The 27504-nt window shown below is 38.3% G+C and overlaps 1 protein-coding gene across 2 annotated transcripts; it reads right to left on the bottom strand.

Moving 5' to 3' along the window:
* chd4a (chromodomain helicase DNA binding protein 4a) lies at positions 1–27504 on the bottom strand. Of its 2 annotated transcripts, none has more exons than XM_067424873.1 (41): positions 27299–27504; positions 26777–26902; positions 24970–25091; positions 23602–23829; positions 23393–23511; positions 18596–18852; positions 17756–17880; positions 17405–17540; positions 15684–15853; positions 15336–15569; positions 14962–15165; positions 13314–13525; positions 13092–13223; positions 12333–12432; positions 12025–12216; positions 11294–11494; positions 11067–11204; positions 10815–10936; positions 10115–10288; positions 9881–10022; positions 9639–9770; positions 8879–8996; positions 8649–8773; positions 8436–8528; positions 8199–8337; positions 7931–8100; positions 7455–7641; positions 7246–7332; positions 7058–7149; positions 6834–6967; positions 6263–6407; positions 5945–6107; positions 5629–5729; positions 5297–5528; positions 5108–5170; positions 4868–5023; positions 3894–4002; positions 3650–3782; positions 2605–2800; positions 2349–2512; positions 1–257 (listed from the first exon to the last, which is right to left on the bottom strand). In XM_067424873.1, exons 2-41 carry the CDS (start codon positions 26829–26831, stop codon positions 246–248), a joined length of 5814 nt encoding a protein of 1937 aa, XP_067280974.1. In that variant the 5' UTR covers positions 26832–26902; positions 27299–27504; the 3' UTR covers positions 1–245. The 2 variants fall into 2 exon arrangements, with proteins under 2 accessions (XP_067280974.1, XP_067280975.1); XM_067424874.1 differs by having other exon boundaries at positions 7464–7641.

Raw genomic sequence — 27504 nt, 5'->3', positions numbered from 1 at the left:
TGATTAAAAGAAACCAAACCCTTTTTATTGAACATTTTTATTGAGGTCCCAAAAACCATCATCAACAATATTATGTAAACAATATTAATTAGGAAAATAATAAAAAACAACAGCTCAAATATCCACAGCCCCCAGGGTTGAGCGGACAGTACGAGGGTGTGGACTCAAGCTAAGACGAGATATCATGTGCAATCAGGAATGTAGACATGGTGTGCGGCGCTCTGAGGACTGGAGTCTGCTGAGGGTTACTGCTGGACCTGCCAACATCACCACAGAGAAATACGTTAACAAGACCGCAAACACCAACGACAACTGAAAGGGGCAAACTGCCATCTGCATGAGGTCTATTTGATTGACAGGCTTTTGATGACTACAATTTATAAAGTGCCTAAAACATTGATGATGTGAATTTGTAGTCATTTTGTTTTCCGGAGCTGGTTTACGTTTTCTGCACTTACGTCATTGTCGAGCATTTATTATTTCAAAAGGTAGACGTGGCGCAGAGCTAAATTTAGACAACTTATGGTTTAATGGAAATAAAAGACTCCAGTGGTTTCACGGTGGATAAGAGGCATGACCTCATTTTTTTGAAAACAACATGTCAAGGCAGTTTTTCCATGGTCAATTTGAAAGTGAACGATTTCTCAGAAAACCTTAGAGGTGACTTTTTTGCAGACTTGATTTGTAACTGTGTTTGGCTGACTGAACAGGGCAATAATTAATTCTGTTAACCTCTTCTTTTAATTGTATTGTCTACTATCTTTATATATTTGACATATATATTATCAGTTTTTTTTATAGGTCGCAGTAACTGTCAACATGAAGAACGGTTGTTATTTTCAGATAATCTGTACCTGTAGTTCTCTCCTCTGTCCACTTGGTGGCAATTGCGCTCCTGCTGACTATCAAGGTCATTGAATGGCTTTTCAGAGTTACATTATCGATTGAGTTACATTCAGCGATTAACGAGACATGATACGAATTTTGGTAAATTGGAATGTATCTTTCAACATGTTTTGTGATGTTTATTTCATTCTGTAACATAGTAGTGTTCACTATTATTGTTTACACTATGTATTTTTTTTATTTTGTGATAAAGTATCAGCTTTCAAATTCTGTCCATTTTGTTCCATATCAAATGTAACAAAGCTTATTGAGATTTATTGGACAAACATTAAATTAATGCACAATTGAGCCTATATGCTTGTCCTTTAAATATGAACAAAAACAGATCCTTTGAAATCGATTATTATTAAAATCTGAAAATTCAAATGATGGGTAATAATAGATTGATGGAAATTTTACATCCTGTACATCAAAATGACAATGCCTAATGTCTAAAGGTCCTTTTACACCGGAGATGATATTGACGAGCGAATAATTTGCGCAATGGTTTTATTTTTTGATCAGCTGTTTGTGTAATGAGTGCTTCCACACCGAATGCAAAAAAAAAATTTACTTCAATGTCGATTTTTTCTATTACTTTGGCATTAACCAATCACATACATGGAAACAAAGGCGACGCAATTTCCAGTAGATGTCACTAGTTATTCAATCAACATTAACCTTTGCCAGGTATCACATTTCTCATGACATTACAGCTCCTGTGTGAGTAAATGCAAGTCGCTGTAGGCTACAGACATCGATAACAATTTTTTGAGCCAAACCTAATTTTGTCCACGACTATGGAAAGTGAATGTGTTGCCGTCAGTACAACTGTGGCACTTAAATGTTTACATTGTGACTGAACTGGAAACATCTGCTCCGGATCGATTGGTTGCCTGAAGTTTGTGGTTTGTCTCATCAGACGCAGTGCTACAGTCTCTGGAGGTGCTCCTCAAATTGTCCCACGGACATTCGAATGCAAGTGTGGAAGTAACAGTATTGAAGCCTGTTCAAGAGGAACTTACTCCCCTTCAAACGGTGTTCTTTTAAGACTGGGTGCACCCAAAACTTTCCGGCCTTTTAAAGAAAATGAAAAGCTCGTCTTCCTTGGATTATGAAATGTCCATGTATTCTCAGCTGTCGCCATTGAATGTTTTGTAATGTTAGAGCTCTGAAATGTCAGACGTCGCAAATTTGCGCCGCGACTGATGTAAATGATTTTAGCGAAAACTATTCGCACATGAAATATTCGCTTTATCACTTCATTTTTTTGTTATGCTTCTGATGTGCAAGGGCCTTAATGCGACCTCCGAGCGATTTAGATAGGCGAAAATAAACAAATCTAATGTAATGCATCATACAGCTGGTTAAAAATTTTCAATGTAAATTTTTCAAAATACTTAATGTAAACTATTAAAAATGTATAGCATTAATCATATCAGCACAGGTAGGTGTTGACATACCTGCTGAGACTGTGTGTCTGGTCCTCTGCTGGCCAAACGGCTGAGAATGTTTCTTTCTGACATCTGCAGCCTTACAGCGACGGGCGGTATCCTGGCGATGGTCGCTGGGAGACGGGTGACATCTGCTTTCATGTCACTTAGCAACTCCTCCAGCTGTTTTAGTACTGTCAGAAACAAATACAGAAAGGTAGTGAGTGTCGTCTTCTAATGCATCACACAATCACAAATTAAAAGAACATTAGCTCATATGAAGCACCTTTATGTAGGACGGCGTTGGCAGGTTTGTTTCCGGACATGGATTCCTTGCTCAGGTGCTGGTGGGATTCGGCCAGACACTCCACTTCACTGAAGCGTGTGTTGAGAGCCATGGAGGGGTGAGAGGGGTCTTCAGTCATGTTCAAATACGCAGCTCTGCGCAGCTGTTCTTCAATCACCAGAGCCTGCTCAAGCAACTACAGGAGACATCACAAATCGTTACTAAACGTGCATTCAGGCCATGTCAGAATTACCATTATTATGAGATTCCAACTTGTAAAAAGTAGGGGAGGTATTGGCGCCAATTAAGCATTAAAAAAAAAAAAAAAAAAAAAAATCTATCCCAAGCCTGATCCTTTATTTTGTACAGTAGGTGTTGTACAGTAGGTGGCGGTATACACCTTCAATGGGTTTGCCAACCGCCATTAAAAAGAAAAAAATTCAAATATTTGTGCATGATCCAATGAGGTCTGTTCTAGCCCATCACACACACACACGCATGTTCGAGCTTCCCTGTTTAGCCTATTTGAAGCACACTTTTTGCAAGGAATCACTCAAAATGCATTTACAGTTTATTTTTATTTGCTGTCAGAGACTATGAGACATCTTGCCACATGCCTTTGAACAGGCTCAAATCTACTCAAAACCTCGCCTTTTTGTTGCAATTATTTTACATATAAAAGTTTATATCAGTAGTCCCATATTCATAATTGTGAACTCAGTTTGTTTACATAATTAAGGGCCAATAAACATATCCAAGCACTAGGAAAATACAAGTAACAGATCGGGACACTGTATCGACAGATACCAGATATTCAAATACTCTTATCGGATCAGGGGCCCCACAAAAACTTAAATATTGAATTTTCCAAAAGCTCCGACCTGAGCATAATTAAATTAATACAAATATAAATAATAGAAATGCATAATTCTGATCATCACAGGTTGGCATCTCACAACTACGACATGTGAACGCAGCATCTCTCATATCTTTAGTTGTATGCAGCAAAAAAAAGAAGAAGATTGTTTGACTCTTTTCATAATACCTTGAACCTCCGAGCCAAAAATTTGTTCTTGATCTCCAGGAAGTTTCCTCTGTTGATCTCTCCCTTGAAGGGTTCATTAAGAATGGCGAATCTGACGTCATTCTGAATATCTTGCCAACGAGCGTAACCATGTCTGAGACGATGAGTTATGGTTGATTTCATTTTCAGTGTTTCACTTGAACACACCCAAACGCAGACACATGTGTACACATACAGTGAAAACAGTGTTTTTTTTTAAGGATACTGTATGATGCCAGCAAGTAGCCAGTAGTCATGACGACGATGCCAGATCTCATTTGTCTTCTTGGTGACGGTAGCGGCTCGCTCCTCATTCTGCCACAGGGAGTGTAATTCTGTGAGAAAGAAAGATAATTTAGTACAAATACACAACATATGAATATTTTAGCAAACACTGAAAATTATGACTAACTTTATTCTGTATTTTTAGCTATTTATTAAAATAAACCAACTAAATAAACTTTGAGGCAACAAAACATACAAAAAAATATATTGGTAAAAAAGTTCAAATAAATAAAAATTCTCTATAGCATATTTTCAATGTTGTCCATTACACACATATTGCACATCTTCAGAATTATGTAAATAAATAAAAATACAATAAAATAAAATAATGAATATTAATAGTGAATAATGACTAGCAAAAATAAATGGTAACACTATTTTAAGGTTCAGTTATTAACTATTAACTAGTTGCTTATTAGCATGCATATTACTAGGATATTGGCTGTTTATTAGTACTTAAAAAGCACATTTTAATACCTTATTCTGCATGACCTTATTCTACATCCCTTAATCCTGCACAATACCTAAACGCTAAAAAAAACTACCTTACTAACTAGTAATAAGCAGTAAATTAGGAGCTTATTGAGGTAAGTCGTAGTTAATAGTGATTGTGTTCCCCATACTGAAGTGTTACCAAATAAATAAAAATAAGTTAAAAAAATGTAATTATAATTGGTGTTAAAATAAATATAATTAAAATAAATGGGGAGTTAAAAAAAAAACAATTCTCAATAGTACTTAAAAAAAAATTAAAAAAATAACAAACTTAGTGCTGTCACAAAAGCAAACTTAAGATGACAAGTCTTCAGAGCTTGTCGAGTCTCCACGTTTCTTGGGTCATAATGGCTTATGCCTTAAAACTAGTACAAAACTAGAAAAGGATTTCTGAAATGAACATTTGACAGGAGATCTTACCGGTAAACCCTCCATCTGCAATGTTGAACATGAAGCGTGTTTTGGCTTTCTTCCTCTCTTCAGCTCCTGCTGCCGCTGCGCTGTCTTTGGCACTTTCTCCGTTCTGTAGTTTTCCCGCTTCATCCGTCTTACCAGACTCCTTCTCATCTTTCTGACCTGGGGCGACACGAACAACACAAGTTAATGAGGTGGACTTGACATGTTTACGTAGTTTCTGGATCTCAATCAGGTGGTACAGACCTTTCTTCTCATCTGTAACAGGGGTAGTGTCCATCTTTTCAGGTTCATCATCCTTCTTTTCTCCTGAAAAGACACATGAACAGAAATTAGCCACTAAGTTCAAACTTCAAAAATTTTGGATCAGGTTCAACCGCGAAACTCCATATTATTAATGTGTAATGGGGCTTGTTGTAATGCATTTTTGGTTACCTTTGTTGTCTGACGTTTCCTTCTCAACCTCAGATCCTTTGGGCTTGGTGTCTTCGGTCTTCTCATCAGCTTCTCCAGACTTCCCTTTCTCCTCTTCTTTCTCAACTTGATTCCCATCAGCCTTTTCTGCCTCTGAGGAGGATTCAGACATCTTTTCCTTCTCCTCCTTGTCTTTTCCCTTCTCTTCAGAAGCTGAGGAACCTTCTTCATCTTCATCCGGAATGGCAATGACCTTTTGATGAAGAAATAGAATCACCTCATTAACCACCTAAAACTCACATGGTTAAAACACTGACAATGAAGCACAGTTTGCTGTGTAAGCTGATACTCACGTCACTGTCTTTATTTTCACTGGCCTCCTTCTCACCATCTCCATTTTTCACCTTTTCCTTATCAGCGTCTTTTCCGCCATCTTCTGCTTTGGAAACACCATCTGTAGAAAAAAATACATTAAAAGGTTTAAGGCTCCAAGAAACAAAGAACAGAGCTGGAATCTCGCTTTTCAGCAGAAACATGCGTCAGTCTAGTCTAGATTGTTTTTAACACCCGGTGGACTCTCAATTTGAAAGAGATTAAATGTCTGCTGGAGATTTTCGGATAGATTTCTCACAAACAGGAAGTCGATGTGTGAGCTGAGGCATGTAGTACCTGGAGCAGGAGTGTTGGGCTGAGTGTCCGCTGGAGTGCCAGTAGAGGGCGTTTTGCTGGGTGAGTCAGGCTGGCTGCCGGCGATGGACAGAGTTTTATTCTCGTTCAACTCCATCATCCAGGGCATGGACCACTGACCGTTCACATGCTCGAACTCTTGCACCTGAAAACAGACGTTATTCAAATGCCCACAATAAGAAAACTGCAAAAAAATGGCTTTTGCATTCACGCATCTTGGAACTTGTCATAGAACCGGTTTAAGTAAACACATCAGCTTTTGGATTGCGTTTAAACTACGATAACGAATTACTAATTTACCTTCTTTCGGATTAACGACATCACACCAATACGAGTAAGGACGTGTTGCCGTGAGAGTCCCTCCCGAGGAACGCCATCGGCAAAGCTTTCAGCACCATCTGCACCAGGCTCACACAAGTGCCGCATAAAGAGAGAGACGTAAGCCCTGAGAGAAAGCAGAAACCGGTTTACAGATCCTGATATACCAAAGGTACGAAAATGTATTTAGGCTACATGTTGGCAACCCAAAATCAATACAGTTTTTTTCTGTTTATGAAATTCGTAAACCAGTTGTTAAATTTAAACTAAAACCCACTTTAGTTTAGGGTTCAATTCTCCCTATTAACTAGTTGCTTATTAGCATGCATATTACTAGAATATTGGCTGTTTATTAGTACTTATAAAGAACATATTAATGCCTTATTCTGCATGACCTTATTCTACATCCCTTAATCCTGCACAATGTAATTAGGGTAAATCAACTTTACTTTATAAACTCCTAAATTACTGCTTATTAATAGTTAGTGAGGCAAGTCATAGTTAATAGCGAATGTGTTTTTTCCAAAACCACTAAAAATTAGCCAAATCTCACTTGAACTCCTTCTCTGATTTGCCACGCAAGTCTCTGACCAGCCACTGGGTTGTGAAGGCGTCCTGAGGCGGCATCCCATAACGCATCACTGCATTCAGGAAGGCCTTCCTCTGACGAGCGTTGAAACCCAACACCTGTCAAATCAAAACAGTTTTAGTAAGTGCAAATTAAAATACATACATTTAAGAAAGAAAAAAAAAAATCCTATTTCATCCTTCACTCACCTCAATGTTGCCGCTCACTCTGGCCAGCAGGGGGGGCAGGGGTTTGTCTTTGTCATTTCTGAGGCCTTTCCTGTTGGGTCGCCGTGAATTGGCTGCAAGCAGACAGCAAAATTGTGGTCAGAAAAAGGGTGTAAACATTTTATGCTTTTCTAAATTTGTATCAGTGGTGTGCGTCATTCTAGTCTCACCTTCTGTTCGTTCATCAAAGTCCTCATCTCCTTCCTCTGAAGCGACGGAATAATCTGATTGGCCATCGGACTGATCATCCTGCCAGTCTGTAACAGTGCAAGAAAGATGATTAATATATACACTTACAATAACATTTTCCATCACTTAAAACTGTTTATAATATCATTTAAGTATATTTTTGATAAAGAGTTTAGTGGTTTTGCCTTACGTCTCTTACCTCGATCCTCCTGAGAACCGTCGTTGTAGTTGACCTGTTTGCGGATTCGCTTGCCCTTGCCCAGATTACGAGCCAAATCCTCCTGCTGCTGCTCGTAATGGTGTCGGAGCAGCTTCTCCCAGTAATCTGGATCCACGCTCTCCTCCTGCTTAATGATCTCCCTCTGAACTTCCTCTTCCTGAGGGAGAAGACAGGAAGCAGTGAGTAAGAGCAAAATATGGCATGCAAGTGATGCATATAAAAGTATTATTGAAGATATATGCCAATTAGTTATGACTAAACCACAGCTGGATGTGTCATATCACTTGTGTCAACTATGGCAGCACGATTTGGTGAAAAAATTATAAAATAATTAATGTTAATTATTATTACAAAATAAAAATAAGGCATTACTATTGTAATACCCTACTAGTGTAACATTACTACTTTTGGTTTAACAGCCCACATTGTTCTTTAGCAGCACTCACCGCTTCCTCCTCGTCCTTGACCACATACTGAGCCACTTTGAAGGAGCTGAGATACTCGTTCATGCTCTGGATCTCCGTGTCATCTGTGGCGTCCTGGTTGCGATCCAGCAGCCGATCGATGGCTTTGTCATCATAGTGAATCACGCTGCTATCTTCTTCTTTGTTCTCTCCTTAACAGACAAACACAACCAGTTTCACACATCTCTGTTCCTTAAGTGAGAAGTCGTACAGGTATAAAGAGTTTAAAAGTTTGTGATTCCAGTCACACCTTCTCCCTCGTCCTTGAAGAGCTCCTCTGTACCAAATTTGAGAATGTCATCCAGCTCCTGTTTGGACATTGAACCGGTCTTTGAGCCCAGTCCAGGACGCACAACCAAGTGAGTCAACATCATCTTCTTCTTGGCCACCTTAAGATAAATAAAAAACACACCAATCAGTTTAAAATCAAAAAAGAGTGTTACCACAAAAAACTATTTCACTTCCTAGAAAGGTGGTAGGGGTATACCTGAGTAATTCTTTCTTCTACAGAGGCTTTGGTCACAAAGCGGTAGATCATCACCTTCTTGTTTTGACCAATCCTGTGAGCTCTGCTAAAGGCCTGCAAAGAGTAAACAACAGGAAACGTGAAATGAGGATAACAAACCCAACAAAACTTTTTTTTTCAAGATTATCCTGATCCAAACACCAGATAGAGTCTGTTGCGGATGCGTGATCTCACCTGAATGTCATTGTGAGGGTTCCAGTCTGAATCGTAGATGATGACAGTGTCTGCGGTTGCCAGGTTGATACCCAGACCACCGGCTCTGGTCGACAGCAGGAAAGCAAACTGAGGAGCACCAGGAGCTAAGAGCGAAAAAACAATAAATTATGACACTTGAGAATGATTTCAGAGAGCAAGAAAACTAATGTATGGACCATATTAGTTACACATCAAACATCTGGTCTTACCATTAAAGCGGTCAATGGCTTCCTGCCTCATGCCTCCTGTGATGCTTCCGTCAATACGCTCATATTTGTAGCCCTCATTCTCCAGGAAGTCTTCCAGCAGGTCCAACATTTTGGTCATCTAGAGAAGACGGACAAAGCATCTCAAACTCCTGCCGTTCATCATAAGTGTTTTTGTCTCTCTTTTTTTTTTTACACTATTGTTTATATTTTTACACCGTTAAAGGAAGGCCTTTAAGATTTTTAGCAAGTCTCTTATGCTCACCAAGGCAGCTTTTAGTTGATCAAGGATACAAGAATATTTGTATTTTAAAATGCAATGTATTCCTGTGATACAACGCTGAATTGTCAACATCATTAGGCCAATCTACTCCGAATATACTGACTTGTTCCTCAAAAACACTCTTATTATTATTATCATCATCATCTGTTGAAAGCAGTTGTGCTGCTTCATATTTTGGTAGAAACAGTGAAACATTTTTCAGGATTCTTTGATGAATATGAAGTTCAAAGGAACAACCTTATTTTACACTTTTAGATCAATTTAATGTGTTCCTTGCTGAATAAAAGTATTCATTTTTCAAAACTTTAGAACAGAAGTGTAAATAATTAATACTTAACACTGTTATATTGATAATGAATTCCTAATAGAGAGAAACAATACCAAAAAAAGGTTTGATGTTGCTTTGTAAGGGGAATAAAGAGTTTTGCCTCTGAGATAAGATTTTTTTTAAATTACTAAATAAATCAAACACTTATTTACCTGAGAGAAGATGAGCACTCTGTGTCCACCATCCTTGAGTTTCCGCATCATCTTCTGCAGTAGCAGCAGTTTGCCAGCAGCTTTAGTCAGGGCACTGCCCTCATACATCCCATTGGGCATCTTGGCAGCTTCCTGTTTCACACAGCCAATCAGAGTAGTGCATTTTCAACTTACTTGCATCCTCAAATCACATAATAGAATATGCTGTTGGTCTATTATTAAGAGCAAATAGTGGAGTGTACCATAGCAGCAACGGGGAAGAGATAAGGATGATTACAGCACTTCTTGAGGTCCATGACGACGTTTAACAAAGAAACCTGGTTTCCTCCACCGCGAGTGTTTAGAGCCTCGAAATTGCGGGTCAGGATGAACTTGTAATATTTCCTGGATTAACACACAAAATGTTTTTTTTTTTAAAACTGCCCTCTACCAATCCTGTAGCCGAGCTCTCAGTCCATACATCATCACATACTCACTTTTGCATGGGGCTGAGCTCGACTCGGACGATGAGCTCTGTTTTGGAAGGCATGTGCTTGAACACGTCTGCTTTGAGTCTCCTGAGCATGTGTGGTCCCAGCATATCGTGAAGCTTTTTGATCTGGTCCTCCTTGGCGATATCGGCAAACTCCTCCAAGAATCCCTCAAGATTACTGCAGTGAGAAATAAAGAGCATTATTTATGCCTGAAAACCTTCTAAAGGGGTTCATTAAAAAATGTACAAGAACTTTTTTTCCCAAAACACTATATGCATTAATTTATGCTTCCTTAAAATGTACGAACATCCATCAAGTGTTTTTCCATTTTTACTGTTGTCTTGTTCAGTGGTTGACAAATTACATAAAGCTGCTTTGCTTGTGAAGTGCTATACAAATGTATAAATTTAAAAATTCTCTACTATTTTTGTAAACAAGTATAATAATAATATTAGTATTAATTAATATAAAAATATAATCTTAATCTTAATATTATTAGAATTTGTTTTAAATATTTTACAGTGCATTGTGAGTTAATTATATGTTAAATTATTGGGGGGGGAGAACAAATGTCTAACAATGATTAATTATTTTAAAAAGACACACACTTTGTATTTAAAAAATATATTTTAGATTATTAAAGCTTCTTTAAAGATTGTTTGTTTTAAATGAATCCAAAGAAAAACTATTTTGACAAACACACCTGAATCTCTCTGGTGTGAGGAAGTTGAGCAGATGGAAAAGCTCTTCTAAGTTGTTCTGTAGAGGAGTTCCGGTCAACAATAACTTATGCTGCAGTGGGTAATTGTTCAGCACCCTGAAAAACTGTACAACAAACACCACAGCACAACATTAAAACATCATAAAATGTAGTGTAATAAATGTGTCAGTTGAACCAGTTTTAACCACATAAGCCAAATTAGTGCATAAAAATTAATATCCATGTTAGTCTCACCTTTGACTGGTTATTCTTCAGTCTGTGGGCCTCGTCAACTACCAAACAAGCCCAGTCGATGGATCCCAGGACCGCCGTGTCAATAGTGATCAACTCATAGGAGGTCAACAGCACATGGAACTTTACAGAGGCTTCTTTCTGCATGATCATAAGGGAAACAATCATCGATATATATATGGATTCGTGTCTTACAATTCTTTAATGGAAAGCAGAGTTCTCCAACTAACCTTCATCTTAGAGGGTTTCTTGCCACCACGGATGGCATTGTTCTCAAAAGAGAACTCGTTTTCCCTGATGACAGCCCTGCTGTCCTTGTCACCGACGTATGTGACAACGTACATGTCCGGGGCCCACATTTCAAACTCTCGCTCCCAATTAATGATGGTGGACAAGGGGGCACTCACCAGGAATGGACCCTTAGAATGACCCTGGAGAATAAGCACACCAGCGTTTTAAAACGGAGAAGGGTAGTAACATTTTTCTATGCTTACAAAACATACATTATACCATTTAGAGACAAAATTGTGTGAAAATGTATGCTACCGTTTAAGTTTGGGGTGGGTAAGATTTTTTTTTTTAAAGAAATGAATACTTTTAATTCAACTTTCTACTTATCAAAGAATGCACCAGTTTCATTTTTAACATCACAGGAATAAATTACATTTAAAATGTATTCCACATATATCTATAATATAATTCATAATCATATATCACAATATTACTGTTCTTACTGTATTTTAGATCAAATAAATGTAGCCTTGGAAGGCATGAGATGTCTTTAATCAAAATAAACAAAACAAAAAATCTTACCCAACCCAAACTTTTGAATGGCAGTGTAGTTCTTCTTGGATTACGAGATTAATAATACATAACGTTAATTCTTTGTTCAATCCATAAAATTATAACTCTTGGACTCTCGAGGAAATAAATACAAATAGATTTTTTAAAAACAGAGCACCTCTTTATACAGTGAATAGAGGAAAACAGCAGTCTGCACGGTTTTTCCCAGACCCATCTCGTCTGCCAGGATGGTGTCGGTTCCCTGAGCCCAGGAGAAGCGGAGCCAGTTGAGCCCCTCCAACTGGTATGGATGCAACGTTCCACCTGTACTGTCCAGATACTCTGGCTGACGGTCAAACTTAATAGTGGGCTACAGGAGAGTAAAGAAATTGGGTTTTATCCAGATGAGCAAGTGAATGGTGGAGCTGGATCTGATCTGAAGTTCTGCCATTAATGTGTAGGAACAGCACAATGAAGCTCACTTACATCTACCACAGGGTTCTCTGGAGGCCGGTCCAGTTTTCGCACCTTCCCTTTGATCTTCAACTTCTTTCCTGGTTTACCTTCATCACCCATCATCAACTCCCTTTAGGAAAAAAAACAGATGAATAGGATGAGCGTGTGCATCAGTACATGGATTCTCTTGCCCTTTCGGGTTTATGAACCTGAAGATTTATACTGAAATATCCTAAAATCTAAATTTTCTTCTTTTCTTTTTTTTAAAACTAAAAAAACTTTTGTACAGTCTTTTTCACTGCCTTAAAAAAACACTTTTCTTTCATGCTGATGTAACCAAGACATACTCTTATGTCCAAGATATACTGTTACTAACCAAGACATAACTTTATTATTTGAAAGCTGAAATAATATAAAATACAAATCTACAAACATTTCAGATAGTTGCCATTTTCAATATCCGTTTGGTTCAAGTTGAAGCACTGAAAATTAACTGGAAATAAATAAAAGCTAAAACTGAACTAAAACAAAACAAAACCCTAAATAGTAATATAAAAAATTACAAAAAATTACAAAAACAAAATTACCACACTTAAAAAATTTCTAAATAAAATGAAAACTGAAAATACAAAAATCTAAGCCAATTAAAAATAATACTGTCTGGAATTTAAAAATATTATCCAATAATATAATTAATGTCAGGACCTAGATGACTAAGAGTCTTGCCTATTTTCACATTATTGTGGATGTTAAAAGACTTTCAAAGGCTATTTCTGTTCACACGTATACCTGTGGTTCCAGTACTGCAGTTTGTAGGCATCAAACTCTGGTATATCCATATCCTCTGACTCCCAGGTAGACTGATCATACGTTACGTCCCTCCACTTGATAAGGTAGTGACAGTTATTCTTCTTATCCACACTAAAAGCAATAAAACACAACAGGTATGGCATTAGAAATGCCATGAAATTGATCCAGTGATTCAACCCAAAGTTCTTAATCTCATCTCACCTATGGTTCAGGACACGATGAATCATCATCCATTCCATCTTGATGCCAAAGCGGTAGTACTTCTCCTCCATCCGAGCGTAGGTGGGGTCTTTCTTCTTTCTCTTGTCACTCTTGTCCTCATCTCCCTCAACACCGAAGTCTATGGGCGGGGGCTCATCCATGTCGTTCTTGCGCTGGTAGTTTCTGAACATCACCTGACAGTGCATCTCCAGCTAGAGAGAGATGTTGCGAGCCAAAGTTAGAACAAAAAAAAAGCTAAAGTGTGAATTCAGCCTAAATCTAGATTCAAAATGACACACAAGCCATTTGTCTGGATTCACAGATAATACACTAAACCCTGAAAGTTTGTTCAAGCCAAAATGAAAAGCAATAATTGATATTAATAATAACTATTATCATTAAATAAAATAAATAATATGAATTGTGTATTTTCCTCTTAAATAAATAACCTATAATAAATTTAAATATCTTAATAAAAAAAAATGTATGATGACACTAGCTATGTTTCCATCCAAAGTTGCAAATTTATGCGCAAAATTGTAATATTGCATTAAAAAAAATTGCAAATAAGGCAGTTCCCATCCAGTAAGCCAGAGAGAACAAAATCACTTCCAGATAAACTGGCACTAAATATCCCTACGAATAGAGGAATTTATTCTGTAAAAAATTTTCTATCGTAGTTTATGCAAGTTCTTATTGGATAAAAAAGTGCATCCAACTTAGGGTGCTTTCACATCTCTAGTTCGGTTCATTTGGTCCGAACCAAGGGCAAACAATTATACATTGTTGCATTTTTCAGATTTTTTGGTTCCTTTTCACACCACACTGATTGCTTTGGTCCGAACCAGTTGAAACGAACCAAAACGCAGGCACGTGACAACATCCACATCACTCATTGGCCATGGCGTATTTCCTAAACTGCTTTTCGATTGGTCAGAATTTACGTGTGTTGGAAAATTCCAACAGGCGAGGCAAAGCCAGCAAACTATAATAACACTATGGAGAGACGACTGCGCGGGCCAGTTTTGTCCCTGGCCATAATCTACTAAACGGTGTGTATTTACCACAGTATGCAAACAAAACATTTCTATGATGAAGCTCGGATGCGACATGAAAACAACGTTCTAATGCACTGCAGACGGCGAGCGCGCATCGCTCGTCACTTCAAGAGGAGGCGTGCATTAATTATTAACTCTTGACATGCTTCCATCTTCCGAAAATATTGCCAACGATCTATCAGGTAATAATATCATGCACACAATGTCAGCGCAGCTAACTACGGCAGCTGGTTCAGTCCGAAAATGATCAGTACTTTTGCAGTTGGTTCTGTTCGAGGTCGGATCACGTTCTCACCACAAACAAACCGCTCCAGAGTTCGTTTGAAAACGTACCGAGACCACCTCTTCAAGGAGGTCTCGGTACGCTTGTTTGGTCCGCTTTTGGTGCGCACCCGAGTGCGATTGCTGCTTTCAGGCCTGACCAAACGAACCGCACCAAAGAGGGAAACGAACTCTAGTACGATTCAACCGAACTAAATGAGGCAGGTGTGAAAGCACCCTTAAGTGAGCTCAAATATCCCAAAATTCACATCAAAATAGGTGGATGGAAACATAGCACTTCAAGTCCAAAATAAGACCCAGTGATGTACCTGTAACTCAGAAACCCAGGAGCAGTGCCAATAAGACATATTCTGCCATTTAACAAAGAACTCCCTCTCAGGGCGACCAGCTAATGGTGTGGGGTCAGGCGCATCAGCTGGCAGGTCAGTGGGCCGGGCCACAGGGGTAGGGGGAGGAGGCTCACTCCAACGCCAGGTTAGAATCTTCTGCACCTTTCCTTTCATAGTAGGACACTGGAGAGAGAGAGAGAGAGAAGAAAAAAAGAAAGTAGGTAATTTAGTTAGGTAATAAGTAGGCTATTTGTATGTTATTTGTTGTCACATTAACAGCAAATCAACTAAGACATTTCCAGGTGTGACCCCTAACCTTTAAGCCCATTTAAAAATTCTAACAGCTGACTCACAGTGCAGCGAGGACAGATCCATTCTCCGTTGGGAATCTCAGGCAGGGGCGGGTTAAGGCAGTGAATGTGGTACGATGAGGGGCAGGAGTCACAGCACAGCAGCTCTCCGCCATCTTTACACACTCTGCAGAACTCCATGTGATGGTCGTCCTCTTCTGCCTCACCTCCGACCTCGTTATCCTCCTCAACATCTGATGCGTCCTCACGAGCCTCCCACTGAATCCCCATTTTCTCCTGGAAGAAGAGGAGATTTTTATGCAGAGAATTAGGTCACATCCGGGCGTAATGATGTTCTTTGGACGTCCTTTGAAATGAATTCAGTCAGAGATTTAAAGCTGGTTCACTCACACAATGAGGGCAGCTCCAGGTGCCCTCCGGTGCCTTCTCCATATCAGGGTCCAAGCAGACCATGTGATAGGCTCGTGGACAGGTGTCACAGAGAATGATCTCTCCTCCCTGCTGACAGACCTCACAGTAATCCTGATGATCTGTCTCATAGCCATCACCATCCTCATCTCCTAGAAGAGAAAGAGAAGAATTTATTTCAGTTAATTTAGTTCAGAACAGATGAACTAGCCCACAATTAAAAACTGAACGTGCTGTGTGTCACAGCACATCAGCAGGAGGCAGATTTCATTCATTGCTGAGTGACATGATGATCGCGGAAGATTTGGATTCAAAGCAAAATGTAAAAGCGCCATTTTAAGTGAGTTTGTCATGTACTGTTTTGTTGTTGTATTTTTCATTAAGAATAATAGGCAAATTAACCCACCATTCAAGTGACCTGCCCCTAAATTAGTGCTAATTCTCAACCAAAAGTATAAAAATCTCTCTGGTCCCTGAAAGTGTTAATTCACATGAAAATTATTGTGTCATTTACTTACCCTCAAGTTGTTCCAACCCTGTATACATTTATTTGTTCTGCTGAACACCAAAGAAGATATTTGGAAGATTGTTTGTAACCAAGCAGATAGAGCAACCATTGACTACCATAGTACGGAAAAAAATACAATGGTAGTCAATGGTTGCTCTATTTGCTTGGTTACATTCTTCTAAATATCTTCTTTTGTGTTCAACAGAACAAAGACACTCGTATAGGTTTGAAACAATTTGAAGGCGAGTAGATTTTGACAGAATTTTCATTTTTGAGTGAACTCTTTAAACGCACAGCCACACACTGCACAAGCACTGTAATGTGACAGTGAGGGGAAATTCTCTCAGACTCACATCCCTAAGGGGTAAAGGCTAATACATTTTGTTTCTATTCTTCTATTTTCCACAATGTCAAACGAACAAAGCTTAACCGAAAATGCAAGCTCAGGCGCTTCTTCCATATAACCTCATGCAGTTGTGCACTCAGACAGAGAATACTCAGGTGCAGCCTTGCAGGGAACACAGTCTAAGAAGCAAATATATTTACTAAAAATAACATGGTTGGGTTCCTCAACTTTGCATCCTATTAAAAACGGTTAGGCTAAATAAGATAACTGTATAAAAATAAAAAATTATATTTCGACAGATTTTATAGTGTAAACATTCAAGTGCAACTGAGAACTGTTTAAAGGGGGTGTGCGAGAGAAAATAAACATGAAAATACAAATATTTGAATACCAAAGTTAAAAAAAATCGAATACCAACTCACTGAACAAATATTCTGGTCCAGCCCTAATATATATGCATACATTTCTTAACTATATATATATATATATATATATATATATATATATATATATATATATATATATATATATATATATATATATATATATATATATATGCATGCGTGCATTCAAATATACAGTTGAAGTGAAAATATGAAAATATATCTATATCTAGTGAAAATATATCTATATCTAGTGAAAATATATCTATGCTAAACTTATTCTTAGCCTCTAACACATACACTGGCGAGTAAAATCTAAGCATTTATTAGCCAATGGCTAATGATAGATATTTAATCACCCAGAGTGAAGATTTACTCATATTTAGAGGGTTGGAAAGAGTGTTTTAATAGGCCGGATTAAACCTAAAATGTCCACAAGCACCAAAACAGAGAATAAGATCCTCACCCTTTTTAGTCTTCTTTTTGGGCTTCTTTTTCGCACTGCTGCGACTACTGCGGCTATTTGATCCATTCGAAACAGACACACTGTTCATACTGCCATCGTCAAAGTCACTATCCACATCAACATCGTCCTCTTCACTCTAAAAAAAAAGGTTTGAAATATAAATAAGTAGAAGCAGAGATAAAAATACTGAAATTCTGTACTTCAGTCCATAAATGACCAGAAAATTACTCGGATACCATTAGAGACATCTAATTTACATCTAAAATTAGAGTCAGGAAGGGGAAAAAATGAGTGCAAAGTGCAAAGCTGAGCTGTAGAAACGAGGGGAAAAAGTAGAACTGGGGGTCTTACAGATGAGCGTTTCCTCTTGCTGTTGAAGCCTCCAAGTTTGATCTTCAGAGGAGCAACCTTTTTGGTCTTCACCTTCTTCTCCTGAGGTTTGGGAGCAGGTTTGGACTTCTTGCGTGCATTGGGACCTGAAATGTGCAGGAATTAGCATAATTTTTCCTTGATGCAAGCAAAACATTAGCAGCTAAGAACTCATAAATCATAAATAATAAACCCTGCTAGCATGTGGAAATCATCTGAAAAGCATCTTGTTTTATTAGAAGCACTAAAATTGTGTATAAGCAATATCTGACATGCGCTACTGTTCAAAAGTTTTTGATCGAATTAAACATTGATAATTATAAGAAATGTTTCTTGAGCAGCAAATCAGCATATTAGAATGATTTACAAAGGATCACGTGACTATGAAGACTGGAGACGGCATTTTTCCTGTATTTTTGATCAATCAAATGCAACCGTGGTAATTTTTCTGCACCAAAGGCATTAAGCAATCCATATTTGCTTCTGTGCCCCATTTTGCAAGTGAAATGAGCAACAGCAGTTTGCTGTCGGGTCAAATAAATCTGAGCTGCCCCATTCTTCAAGGTTCTAAGAAACCATTAAAATGTGATCATCACAATTTAAAAACAATCTATGGTGAAACAAGCTCTGTACTACAATGAACAATGCAAATATCAAGGAAACCATTATTCCCCAACATCGCAAAAAAAAAAAACAACTGCTGAATGTTTAGCATAATATCACTGTCAAGATGAAAGTGCACAAATCAAATAAACATCTCTCACACGGCAGAAGCACAATCGTAATTACACAAACCTAAAAATTAAACAACCTGGCACTCACCCTTGCCCTCTTTTGTCTTGGCCTTGCGTACGGGAGCTGCTGGTGTGGACTCGACACTGACTTGGACTGCAGGTACAGCGGCTGGAGTTTCTGCTACCGTTTCAACAGATGCTGCGGCACTAGCGGCCGCCAGGGCCGTGGTGGCAGCAGCCGAGCCCCGCAGAGGATTGTTAGTGCTGAACTCCCGCCACTTTGCTCCCAGAACCATCATCATCTTGGAAACTGCGATTTTGGGGTTCTTGGCAGCAATCAGAGGCCTGTGAGGTTAAAGGGAAGACATTGATGTTAAAATTTGCGGGAAATCTCTTTACATATTGATGATTTTGCTGCTGTCAATACTTTGTTGGTGTAAAGCCAACATACTCCCGATCTGCAGCTATTAACAGTTAAGCTGCAGTCACATTGACCTTTTTCCCCCAAAAAATTGCAGGTGAAATCCGGTAATTTCAATAGGAATCCATGTTGTCTGGCAGCTTGACGTATCGTGTTTAAGTTGTGCATGCAAATTCTTAATGATGACCAACAGAAAGCTGCTTGGTTTGATAAAAACCTGTGTGATCAGCGTTTCATTCCTTGCTACACTAAGTAATGAACGATGGACCTAGGGCTGGGGGATATGGCTGAAAACTGTATCACGATATAAGTGTAATATTTTTTTAATGACCTATTTAAAATAAGGACCAGGAGAAAAATATATTACATTTAAACATTATTATTTTAAACTTAACCTTCCTCTGATTATAATCCCCTCAGTTATAAAGGCAGAAATGTCAACGCTTCCACAGAAAACACTCAAATAATTAAAATGTAAACAAGTCCAAAATCACAATGGACATTTAATTATCTCTTAACATTAAAATGCAGTGTGCCTCCATTACTTCTTTGCACCGTTTAGAAGCTTTAAGGCACTGATGTAGAGTAGCCTACCTCTCCATGGCTGAAACTGAAACCGCCCCCATACCCCTCAAAGAGAGCACTATTTGAAAGGACAGTCATTTGTTGCGGTGTCCGAAACTATAGTGGACATTACTGAGTGCACTCATTCAATCCCACATTGCACCGCAATAACGAGTGTAGTACAACCGATGTACACTGAACAGCTGCCCGACTTCTCTCACTCGTTTTCATTTACTCCTTCAAGTGAACTATATTAGTGGACTAACTTTAGGGAATAGTGAATTAGGGTTTAGGGGGAGATTTCGGATCAGCCCATGTCGTTTCAAAGAATAGCACCACAGTGAGCGATTGTGGCGAGTATAAACTCTTCCTCAACCAGACGAGGCTCTGACGCTGCTGAGCCAGAAGAAAGTATAAACCACAGACTTAAGGTGGTTAAATAAGTTTGTGGTATTACCAGTCTTGGTGGGGTCGACAGTCTTGCAAAATTTGCAGATGACATTGGTCTGATATGGTCAGACTTATAAAATCCCCCAAAAAACTGCCATACTGGCAAGCTGACTTGTTTTCCTGTTTTATCAACAATTTCCTCGCTCACTCGAACACTTATTTTTCACTCATCACTCCATGCCGGATCTGAAACTGAAGAATCCAACACGAGACTGAAGCAACCAAACTAGAACGCATTTTTTTTAAATAATGATTACATGTCTATCGCAATACATATCATTATATCGCCCAGCCCTAGATGGACGTTTTGAAAAATCAGTTTAACTTTTTTTTTAAACATGTTGAGACCTTGCGTTTTATCCCCATGTTCCACTGCCCATGTCTCGTTCTGATTGAATGAGCCCGTTGAATTGATATGACATAACTGCCAGATTCAAACATGAGTTGGTTGGCGCTGAACCAGAGACAGGCGCGCTTAGCGCTTGTCACAACTATTCGGTGTTTTCAACCACATAATGTTTATTTTAGGTTTCAGACATTTAAATATACATAAGTACAAGCAAAACAATACATTTAAAGGGATCCCCTGGTGTTGAGACTTGTATGGCTTAATATAACATAAATGATGTCTCTTACTGAATTATGTAGTAGAAAACCCATGAAAGATCTACGTTATTTTAAAAATCGATTTTATATTTGGACCATGGGCGGCGCCATTTTGTTTGCGTTCTAGGTTGATGACGTAGAGTGGTTGAACTCCTCAATCAGCTGGCATTACCCGTAGCTATTTTTACCACAACGCAACTCGAAAATTGTTTCAGAGTTAAACAAAACCAATGAATTCCTTTGTAATTATATTTAAAACACACTCAAACATACATGTGCACACAAACTCACCTACACAAGTCACAAACAGATCGGCGGGCGCGCACACGACAGGCTCTGTCTCAATCGAGATGTTGGGCTGCTCAGTCTCCACGACAGGGGCTGAATCTGAAATCGACCCTATACCCTTAAATAGGGCATTATTTGAAGGGACGGACATTTGTAGTGTTGTCCGACACCATAGTGGACATGTTCGAGTGCAGTCATTCAGTCTCACGTTCCACCGCAATAACGAGTGTACAGCCGATTTACAAACAGCTGTCCGACTTCACGCACTCAAACATACATGTGCACACAAACTCTCTCTCTCACACAGACTCTCACACACACCCCAACAGATCGGCGCGAACACACACACACACACACCCCAACAGATCGGCGCGAACACACACACACACACGCACGCACTGCGCGCGCATACATAACCCTCAATCTATTCCCTGTGTTGATATCCTGTTCAACACATCCTGTTCCCTAGATAGACTGTTGATAGTAGATTAACTATAATGCCTAATGTGACCAGCAGAGGGAAATATCTAGGTAGGACGATGGGATAAAGTAACGTGAGGAAGAGAGGCAGGATGTTTTGGTGATGATGCATGCGATTGAGACAGAGCAGTCAGGTGTGTGTGTGCGCGCCCGCCGATCTGTTTGTGACTTGTGTAGGTGAGTTTGTGTGCACATGTATGTTTGAGTGTGTTTTAAGTACAATTACAAAGCAATTCATTTGTTTTGTTTAACTCTGAAACAATTTTCGAGTTGCGTTGTGGTAAAAATAGCAACGGGTAACGCCAGCTGATTGAGGAGTTCAACCACTCTACGTCATCAACCTAGAACGCAAACAAAATGGCGCCGCCCATGGTCCAAATATAAAATCGATTTTTTAAATAACGTAGATCTTTCATGGGTTTTCTACCACATAATTCAGTAAGAGACATCATTTATGTTATATTAAGCCATACAAGTCTCAACACCATGGGATCCCTTTAAAAGTATAAAATACACACTGGTGTCTGTGGAAGCAGCAATAATCCATTCAAATATAATTACCAGACGTGCTTTATTCATATCAGATACACTGTGTAAAGTAACTATAAAATTACTGTTCTTCTCCCAGTTCACTGGGCCACCTACTTGCATGTATTTCAGAGAAAAAATGATAAATTCATGTGATGTAAATCCGACTGATAGGACTCTCTGAACTGCGGCACGAACTAACGAGGCACCCTTCTCACATTATAGATCAAGGTCATTTATAAAGGTTTTTAAATAAACAAAATATATATATAAAAAACACAACACACATATTTGAGAATCTGAATATAAGGTAGATGAAGTTATGTTAAGCATGTTTTTGGATTCAAAATGAAAAAGCAATACATGCGTCATACAGCGCTATTTTGGCTGATGTGAGTCATGTGACAAGCATAACGCGTTGCCATGGAAACAATATCACGATGCCAGCTCAACATCACAATGTTTGTCAGGCATCATCGATGGACAATGACCCAACCCTAGCCCAGAGTATTCTTCACTTATGCACGTTCTGTCCCGTCTCACGTGCACAGGACGCCTAACAGGGAACAGCATCACTTTCACAGCTTAATACGCTTTTAATAACAGTTTAATATCAAGCACGTACTGCAGTTTAGCAACAATAGACTGCATTTTAGTTCACCCACTTACTCGGCTGATTTGGATGTCAAGTTTGGCTTAGGGAGGAACAAAAGCGTGACGGAAAGGAAAGTCTGCTGGCGGAATGTGGCGATTATCTTGTTTTCATAATCATTGGAAGCCAAAATTTAGCCCTATATTAGATGCCTTGTTTATTATGATTATGATCATATGTTATAAGTCAGGAGATAACACTTCTAATTTGTCAGCAAATTTAAAAGCAGCAGTTAAAGTCAGCATGAAACAGAAGTTGCAATTGTCTTTTCTTCCCTATTGTTACATATTTCTGATTGAAACGAATTTTCGAACGTGATAATGTTCCATTTTGATTTCACGTCCCACCATACCTGAGATCCAGTTTCCATTAGTTGAACTTTTTAAGTTATGTTAGAAAAGTGTCGCGATCACAACATGATCGGATCCCCTGAAGTCCTGTAGATTTAGCAATGCAGTGCATCATTGTCAAATCACACTGTGATGATTTTCTCAAGATCTACACATCAGGTGATGTAGTGTGGGGCTCGTTTGAATCAAGACAAACTGCTCTAAATAAAGAAGTGTGATTTACTTTGGTTTACTGTTTACAAGCAACGATGGCAGCAACTTCTGGTGGTTTTACCTCAAAACATTGTGATCGTCTGTGAGATTGACCAAATTTAGAGGCTCCCGATCGCATCATATAATGTGATTATTGGCTGATCGATCAGATCACATGACATCACAGCAATAGCAAAGCACAACAATCCAAACGGTTCCTGATGGACAAAATCTAAACCTGCCCTAGAAGTTTTTCTTATTTGAGAAGCAACTTCCACCTCACGCCAACTGTAAGATAAAGATTCCTGTACAATGATTTCTCTCATATTAGTAATCTGGGTAATGCACTCATACCTGACAAACTGGCTGAAGGCTTTGTAGTTGGTCAGAGTTCTATAGTCTTCCTCAGTGAAGACATGATCGATGTCCTCCATACCCCAGGTATCCAAAAGCTGAGAGGAACTTTTTGGCTCCTTAAAATCAGTTCAGAACTTATGAGCGATTTGATTTATATTTACTTTATCATACAGTTAATTTAGCTCTCAAATCTCATAGGAACTCACAGAATCATCATCGTCCTCGTCTTCCTCTTCCTCAGGTTCCCTCCGTTTGGAGGCTGCTGAGTTTCTGTCGGCAACAGAGCTGCTTCTTTTCTTTTCCTTTGTGGTGCTGGCTCTTTTTTTCTTTTTCTTGCCTGGTGTGTAGTCACTACCCTCGCTTTCTGAGCGGTCTTCTTCACCATCATCCAGATCTGGCCCTTCCACTGGCTCCGGAGAACTGATGCCAATATCCTGGAGGACATATAGGACATATTTTGATCACTTCTGGAGGCAGGTAAAATTATCTTTTAGTAGTAGTTAATTTAGTAGTTAATTTGCCAAAACAAGATTATAGGATACATTTGATATAATGTCATACAATAATGTTTGAGGCCAGTAAAGCATTAAATTGAAAATTTTTCCTATTTTCAAAGGTTTATATTTCAAATAAACACTGTTCTTTTCAATTAATCCTGAAAAACAAACATGCATCATGGTTTCTAAATGATCACGTGACACTACAGAATGGCTCAAGAATCAGCTGTAACTTCACAGGATTACATTACATTTTAAAATATATTCAAAATTATATATTCAGTTATAATATTTCACAATATTACAGTTTTTTTTTACTTTATTTTTGATCAAATAAATGCAACCTTGGTAAGAATAAGAGACTTCTTTCAAAAACATTTCTTACCAAACCCAAATTTTGTCTTTAGTTCATGTAAATAATATACAAATATCTCATGAACATATGAGGCCATAATGCATAATAGTTATAAAACAATGAGCAAAATGCTTTAGAAAGAGTTTTAAATCGAATATGAACATGCTATGCTGTAGCAAATTTTAACTACTCCAAAAAATAAACAAAGGTACCATCCAAGAAAGGCATGAGCTCGCTTTTATTTATAGTGCTTTTAACATCCACTTATATGACGTTGCAAAAATCGGTTTGCGATCTTTAAACTGAATGATTCGGCTTGTCTTACAAGATAAACCCAATTACTTTATATTGTGTTCAGTATTTAAAAAATAATAATAAAGAAACCAATTGACCAGTTAGACTAGAATCAGATTTTGTCATGTCTCTGTTCCTTTGAAAGTCTTTTAAACACAGCAGGTGTGGTTATCATTACTGAAGCAGTTGGATAGGGATTTGGTAGCTTTAAAAAAAATTGAATTATGTACCTTTGATATTAACAGTCATTAGGACATGTTATCCCATTTGTGACGGCAGCTGAATTGCTCTGTTTCTCATTAAGACACTGTGGGGGAGGTTTCTAATCCATAACATAAGGAAAGTGAATACTGCATTCTCCAAAGGATATTGTACACAAACAATACCCCCACACACATACAAACAAACACACACACAAAGGCTATTACCTCTCTGCGTGAACGATTTCTCTTGCTGCCTTTGCTCTCACGGCTACTTTTTTTGGCTTTCTTCTTCTTTTTCACCTTTGGGGCATCGTTCTCTGACAACTCCTCGTCAAGGTCATCCTCGTCTGTGGAACAAACACAAACAAATCTGCAATATCTACACAATTTAATAGCTTGGACTCAAATGTTTAAGTCTTGTATATTTAGTTGAAAATGTAGCATGCATGTTAAATATGTAAATTTTCATTATAAAAATTCACAACGTTTGGATTTTCCTCATTTTCAGGCCCGGTAATAACCATTTCCAAAAAAATTAAAATAAAATCCATGAGCTTGTGGACTGTAGTCAGACAAAGGGCTGCTCATATTTATCGATGCAATCATCAATGCTGTGCACTGACATTCACATTTAATCTAATGATAGGACAGCAATAGATCAGTCATTTACAAATTTATTTTAGTCATTTGATCTGGGCTGGATGAAAATCATCTGGGGCACTACATGTTGAGACACATGGTCAATTAAAAGCTCATTATGGTTTCAATAACACTGTGAGCTGTGGGCTTAACATTTGATCAGATACAATGTAAGGGTATTTTTAGTAAAGATTGCAAACTCAATCTGAGGAAATTTGTGGTACTTTCAGTTACGCATGACAATTTTTTCTTGGTTCAAGGAAGTCACATGGCACTGTTGCTGCTATTATTATTATTATTCTGCCAGTCCTTAACGAAGTTTACCCATGGACGACAGTAATATAAGATCTTAATGGACTTGCCTCATATTTCACTATGAAAACCAATATACTTGCTTTAGTATATTGTATATTGTTCAGATACCACAGTATATTAATGTCTCTTTGACTAAGAGCACTAAACATACTAAATTATGCACTCACAACATTTAAAAAAAAAACAATTTCCTTCATAAAGTGGTACAATGAATCTTACATTACGTCTTATGTGGTTAGTAAGGCTAGAGAAAAAATACACCGAGTATTTTGCTCCATTCAAAACATTGAAGACCCGGGCAAAGCCCCCCTTCAACTATTTCCCTGAAAAACTAGCGTCACATCCGATTCCTGCACACACTGGTTTGCAAAATCAAAATATTAAACTGAAAATCGACATTGATAATTATTTCAAGGGTATAAAAAATTGATTGGAAACTACAGGCCGGACAGCGCGCGAATAGTAAGAGCGCGAGGACACTGAAAATCCTCACGCGTCAAACTCACACGCGACTGTTACCGGTAGGCCGCGAAGCACCGATACCGGTACAGCAACAACATAACACATCAAATATTACTATAGGCACATCACTACTGCTCAATAAGAGCCCCAAGATTCCCAAATGAACGTAATGTGCCACGTTTGACAGATATGAAGGTATATTATTTGAGTGTGAAGGCAAAAATAGCAGGCAAGTCGACGGCTAGCCGCGTAAAAAACCGGCAACACAAAGCCCTGAGCGGTGACTAAAAAAAACTGAAAGGTAAAATGCACAATGTATCCAAATAAGCAAGGTGATTTACACGTTAAATTATCATTTTAAAGTTAAATGCTTTATAAGAAATGAAATCTAGAAAAATATCAGACCCGCTTGTTTCGTTAGCCGACTAACGTTAGCCACTGGTGCATCGAATAAATGAAGTTTCACACCAATAATCTCCAACTGAGATCATAAAGTACGTCACAAATAATCTGTTTAAACATTCAATGTATCTACCTTTCATCCACATATGCGATAAACAAAACCAACACCGACCAAACTAGAGTTGACCCGCGTCAGTAAATGTAAATATTTTACCTTGTATCATAGACCGAGGTTCAAAATCGTCTCTATCGTCTTCACTGCCGGACATATTGTTGATAACACCAGCTAGAGAGGATTGCGAACCCTTGTATGCCGATTTTCGCCTCCTCTCGTGCCTTCCTGAAGCCGGGGGAGGCAGAAAATAAAAGAACAATACAAACGGAAGTTAATACTCACGGTAGCATGCTGATCATAGTGGTCACTTCGTGCCAGAAAAAAAACAACAAATCATGCAAATATATATAATAAAGGTGGAAGTTTTGTGTGAAAGTGAAAAAAAACGTTAATAAACTTTTAAAATACGCGGTTAAAACATGTTATGGACATTTAATAGGCAAATGGGGCATGATTTGAGTGAGGCATTAGCTAAGCAGGCTAGGAATGCTAACCTGCAAAGTCTCCATAACTTTTAAGGTTCCTTTAATTTTACATGCGTTAAAAGACGTCATAAATAGTATGATCTAAAAAAATCTATTATTATTATTAATATAATACAATTTTAGAAAGTATACTCACAAAACTTGACCTGTTTCCTTTTTTAAACAAACAGCTAATGCAATTTAAGATGTCCCCACGTTGTATTGGCTCCTTTTCATTAACATTTAAATACAATTTGTAATATCCCTAATGAATAAGTAGTTAAAGTGTATCCAGATAATTTTTGTTTCTCAGCTGTAGGATGCACACAACGTCGCAGTTTCTCGTTCTGCCACTTACACCCT

Source organism: Pseudorasbora parva, chromosome 19 (assembly GCF_024679245.1).
Source record: "Pseudorasbora parva isolate DD20220531a chromosome 19, ASM2467924v1, whole genome shotgun sequence".
Classification (NCBI taxonomy): domain Eukaryota; kingdom Metazoa; phylum Chordata; class Actinopteri; order Cypriniformes; family Gobionidae; genus Pseudorasbora; species Pseudorasbora parva.
This window is presented reverse-complemented; position numbering and strand designations above follow the sequence as displayed.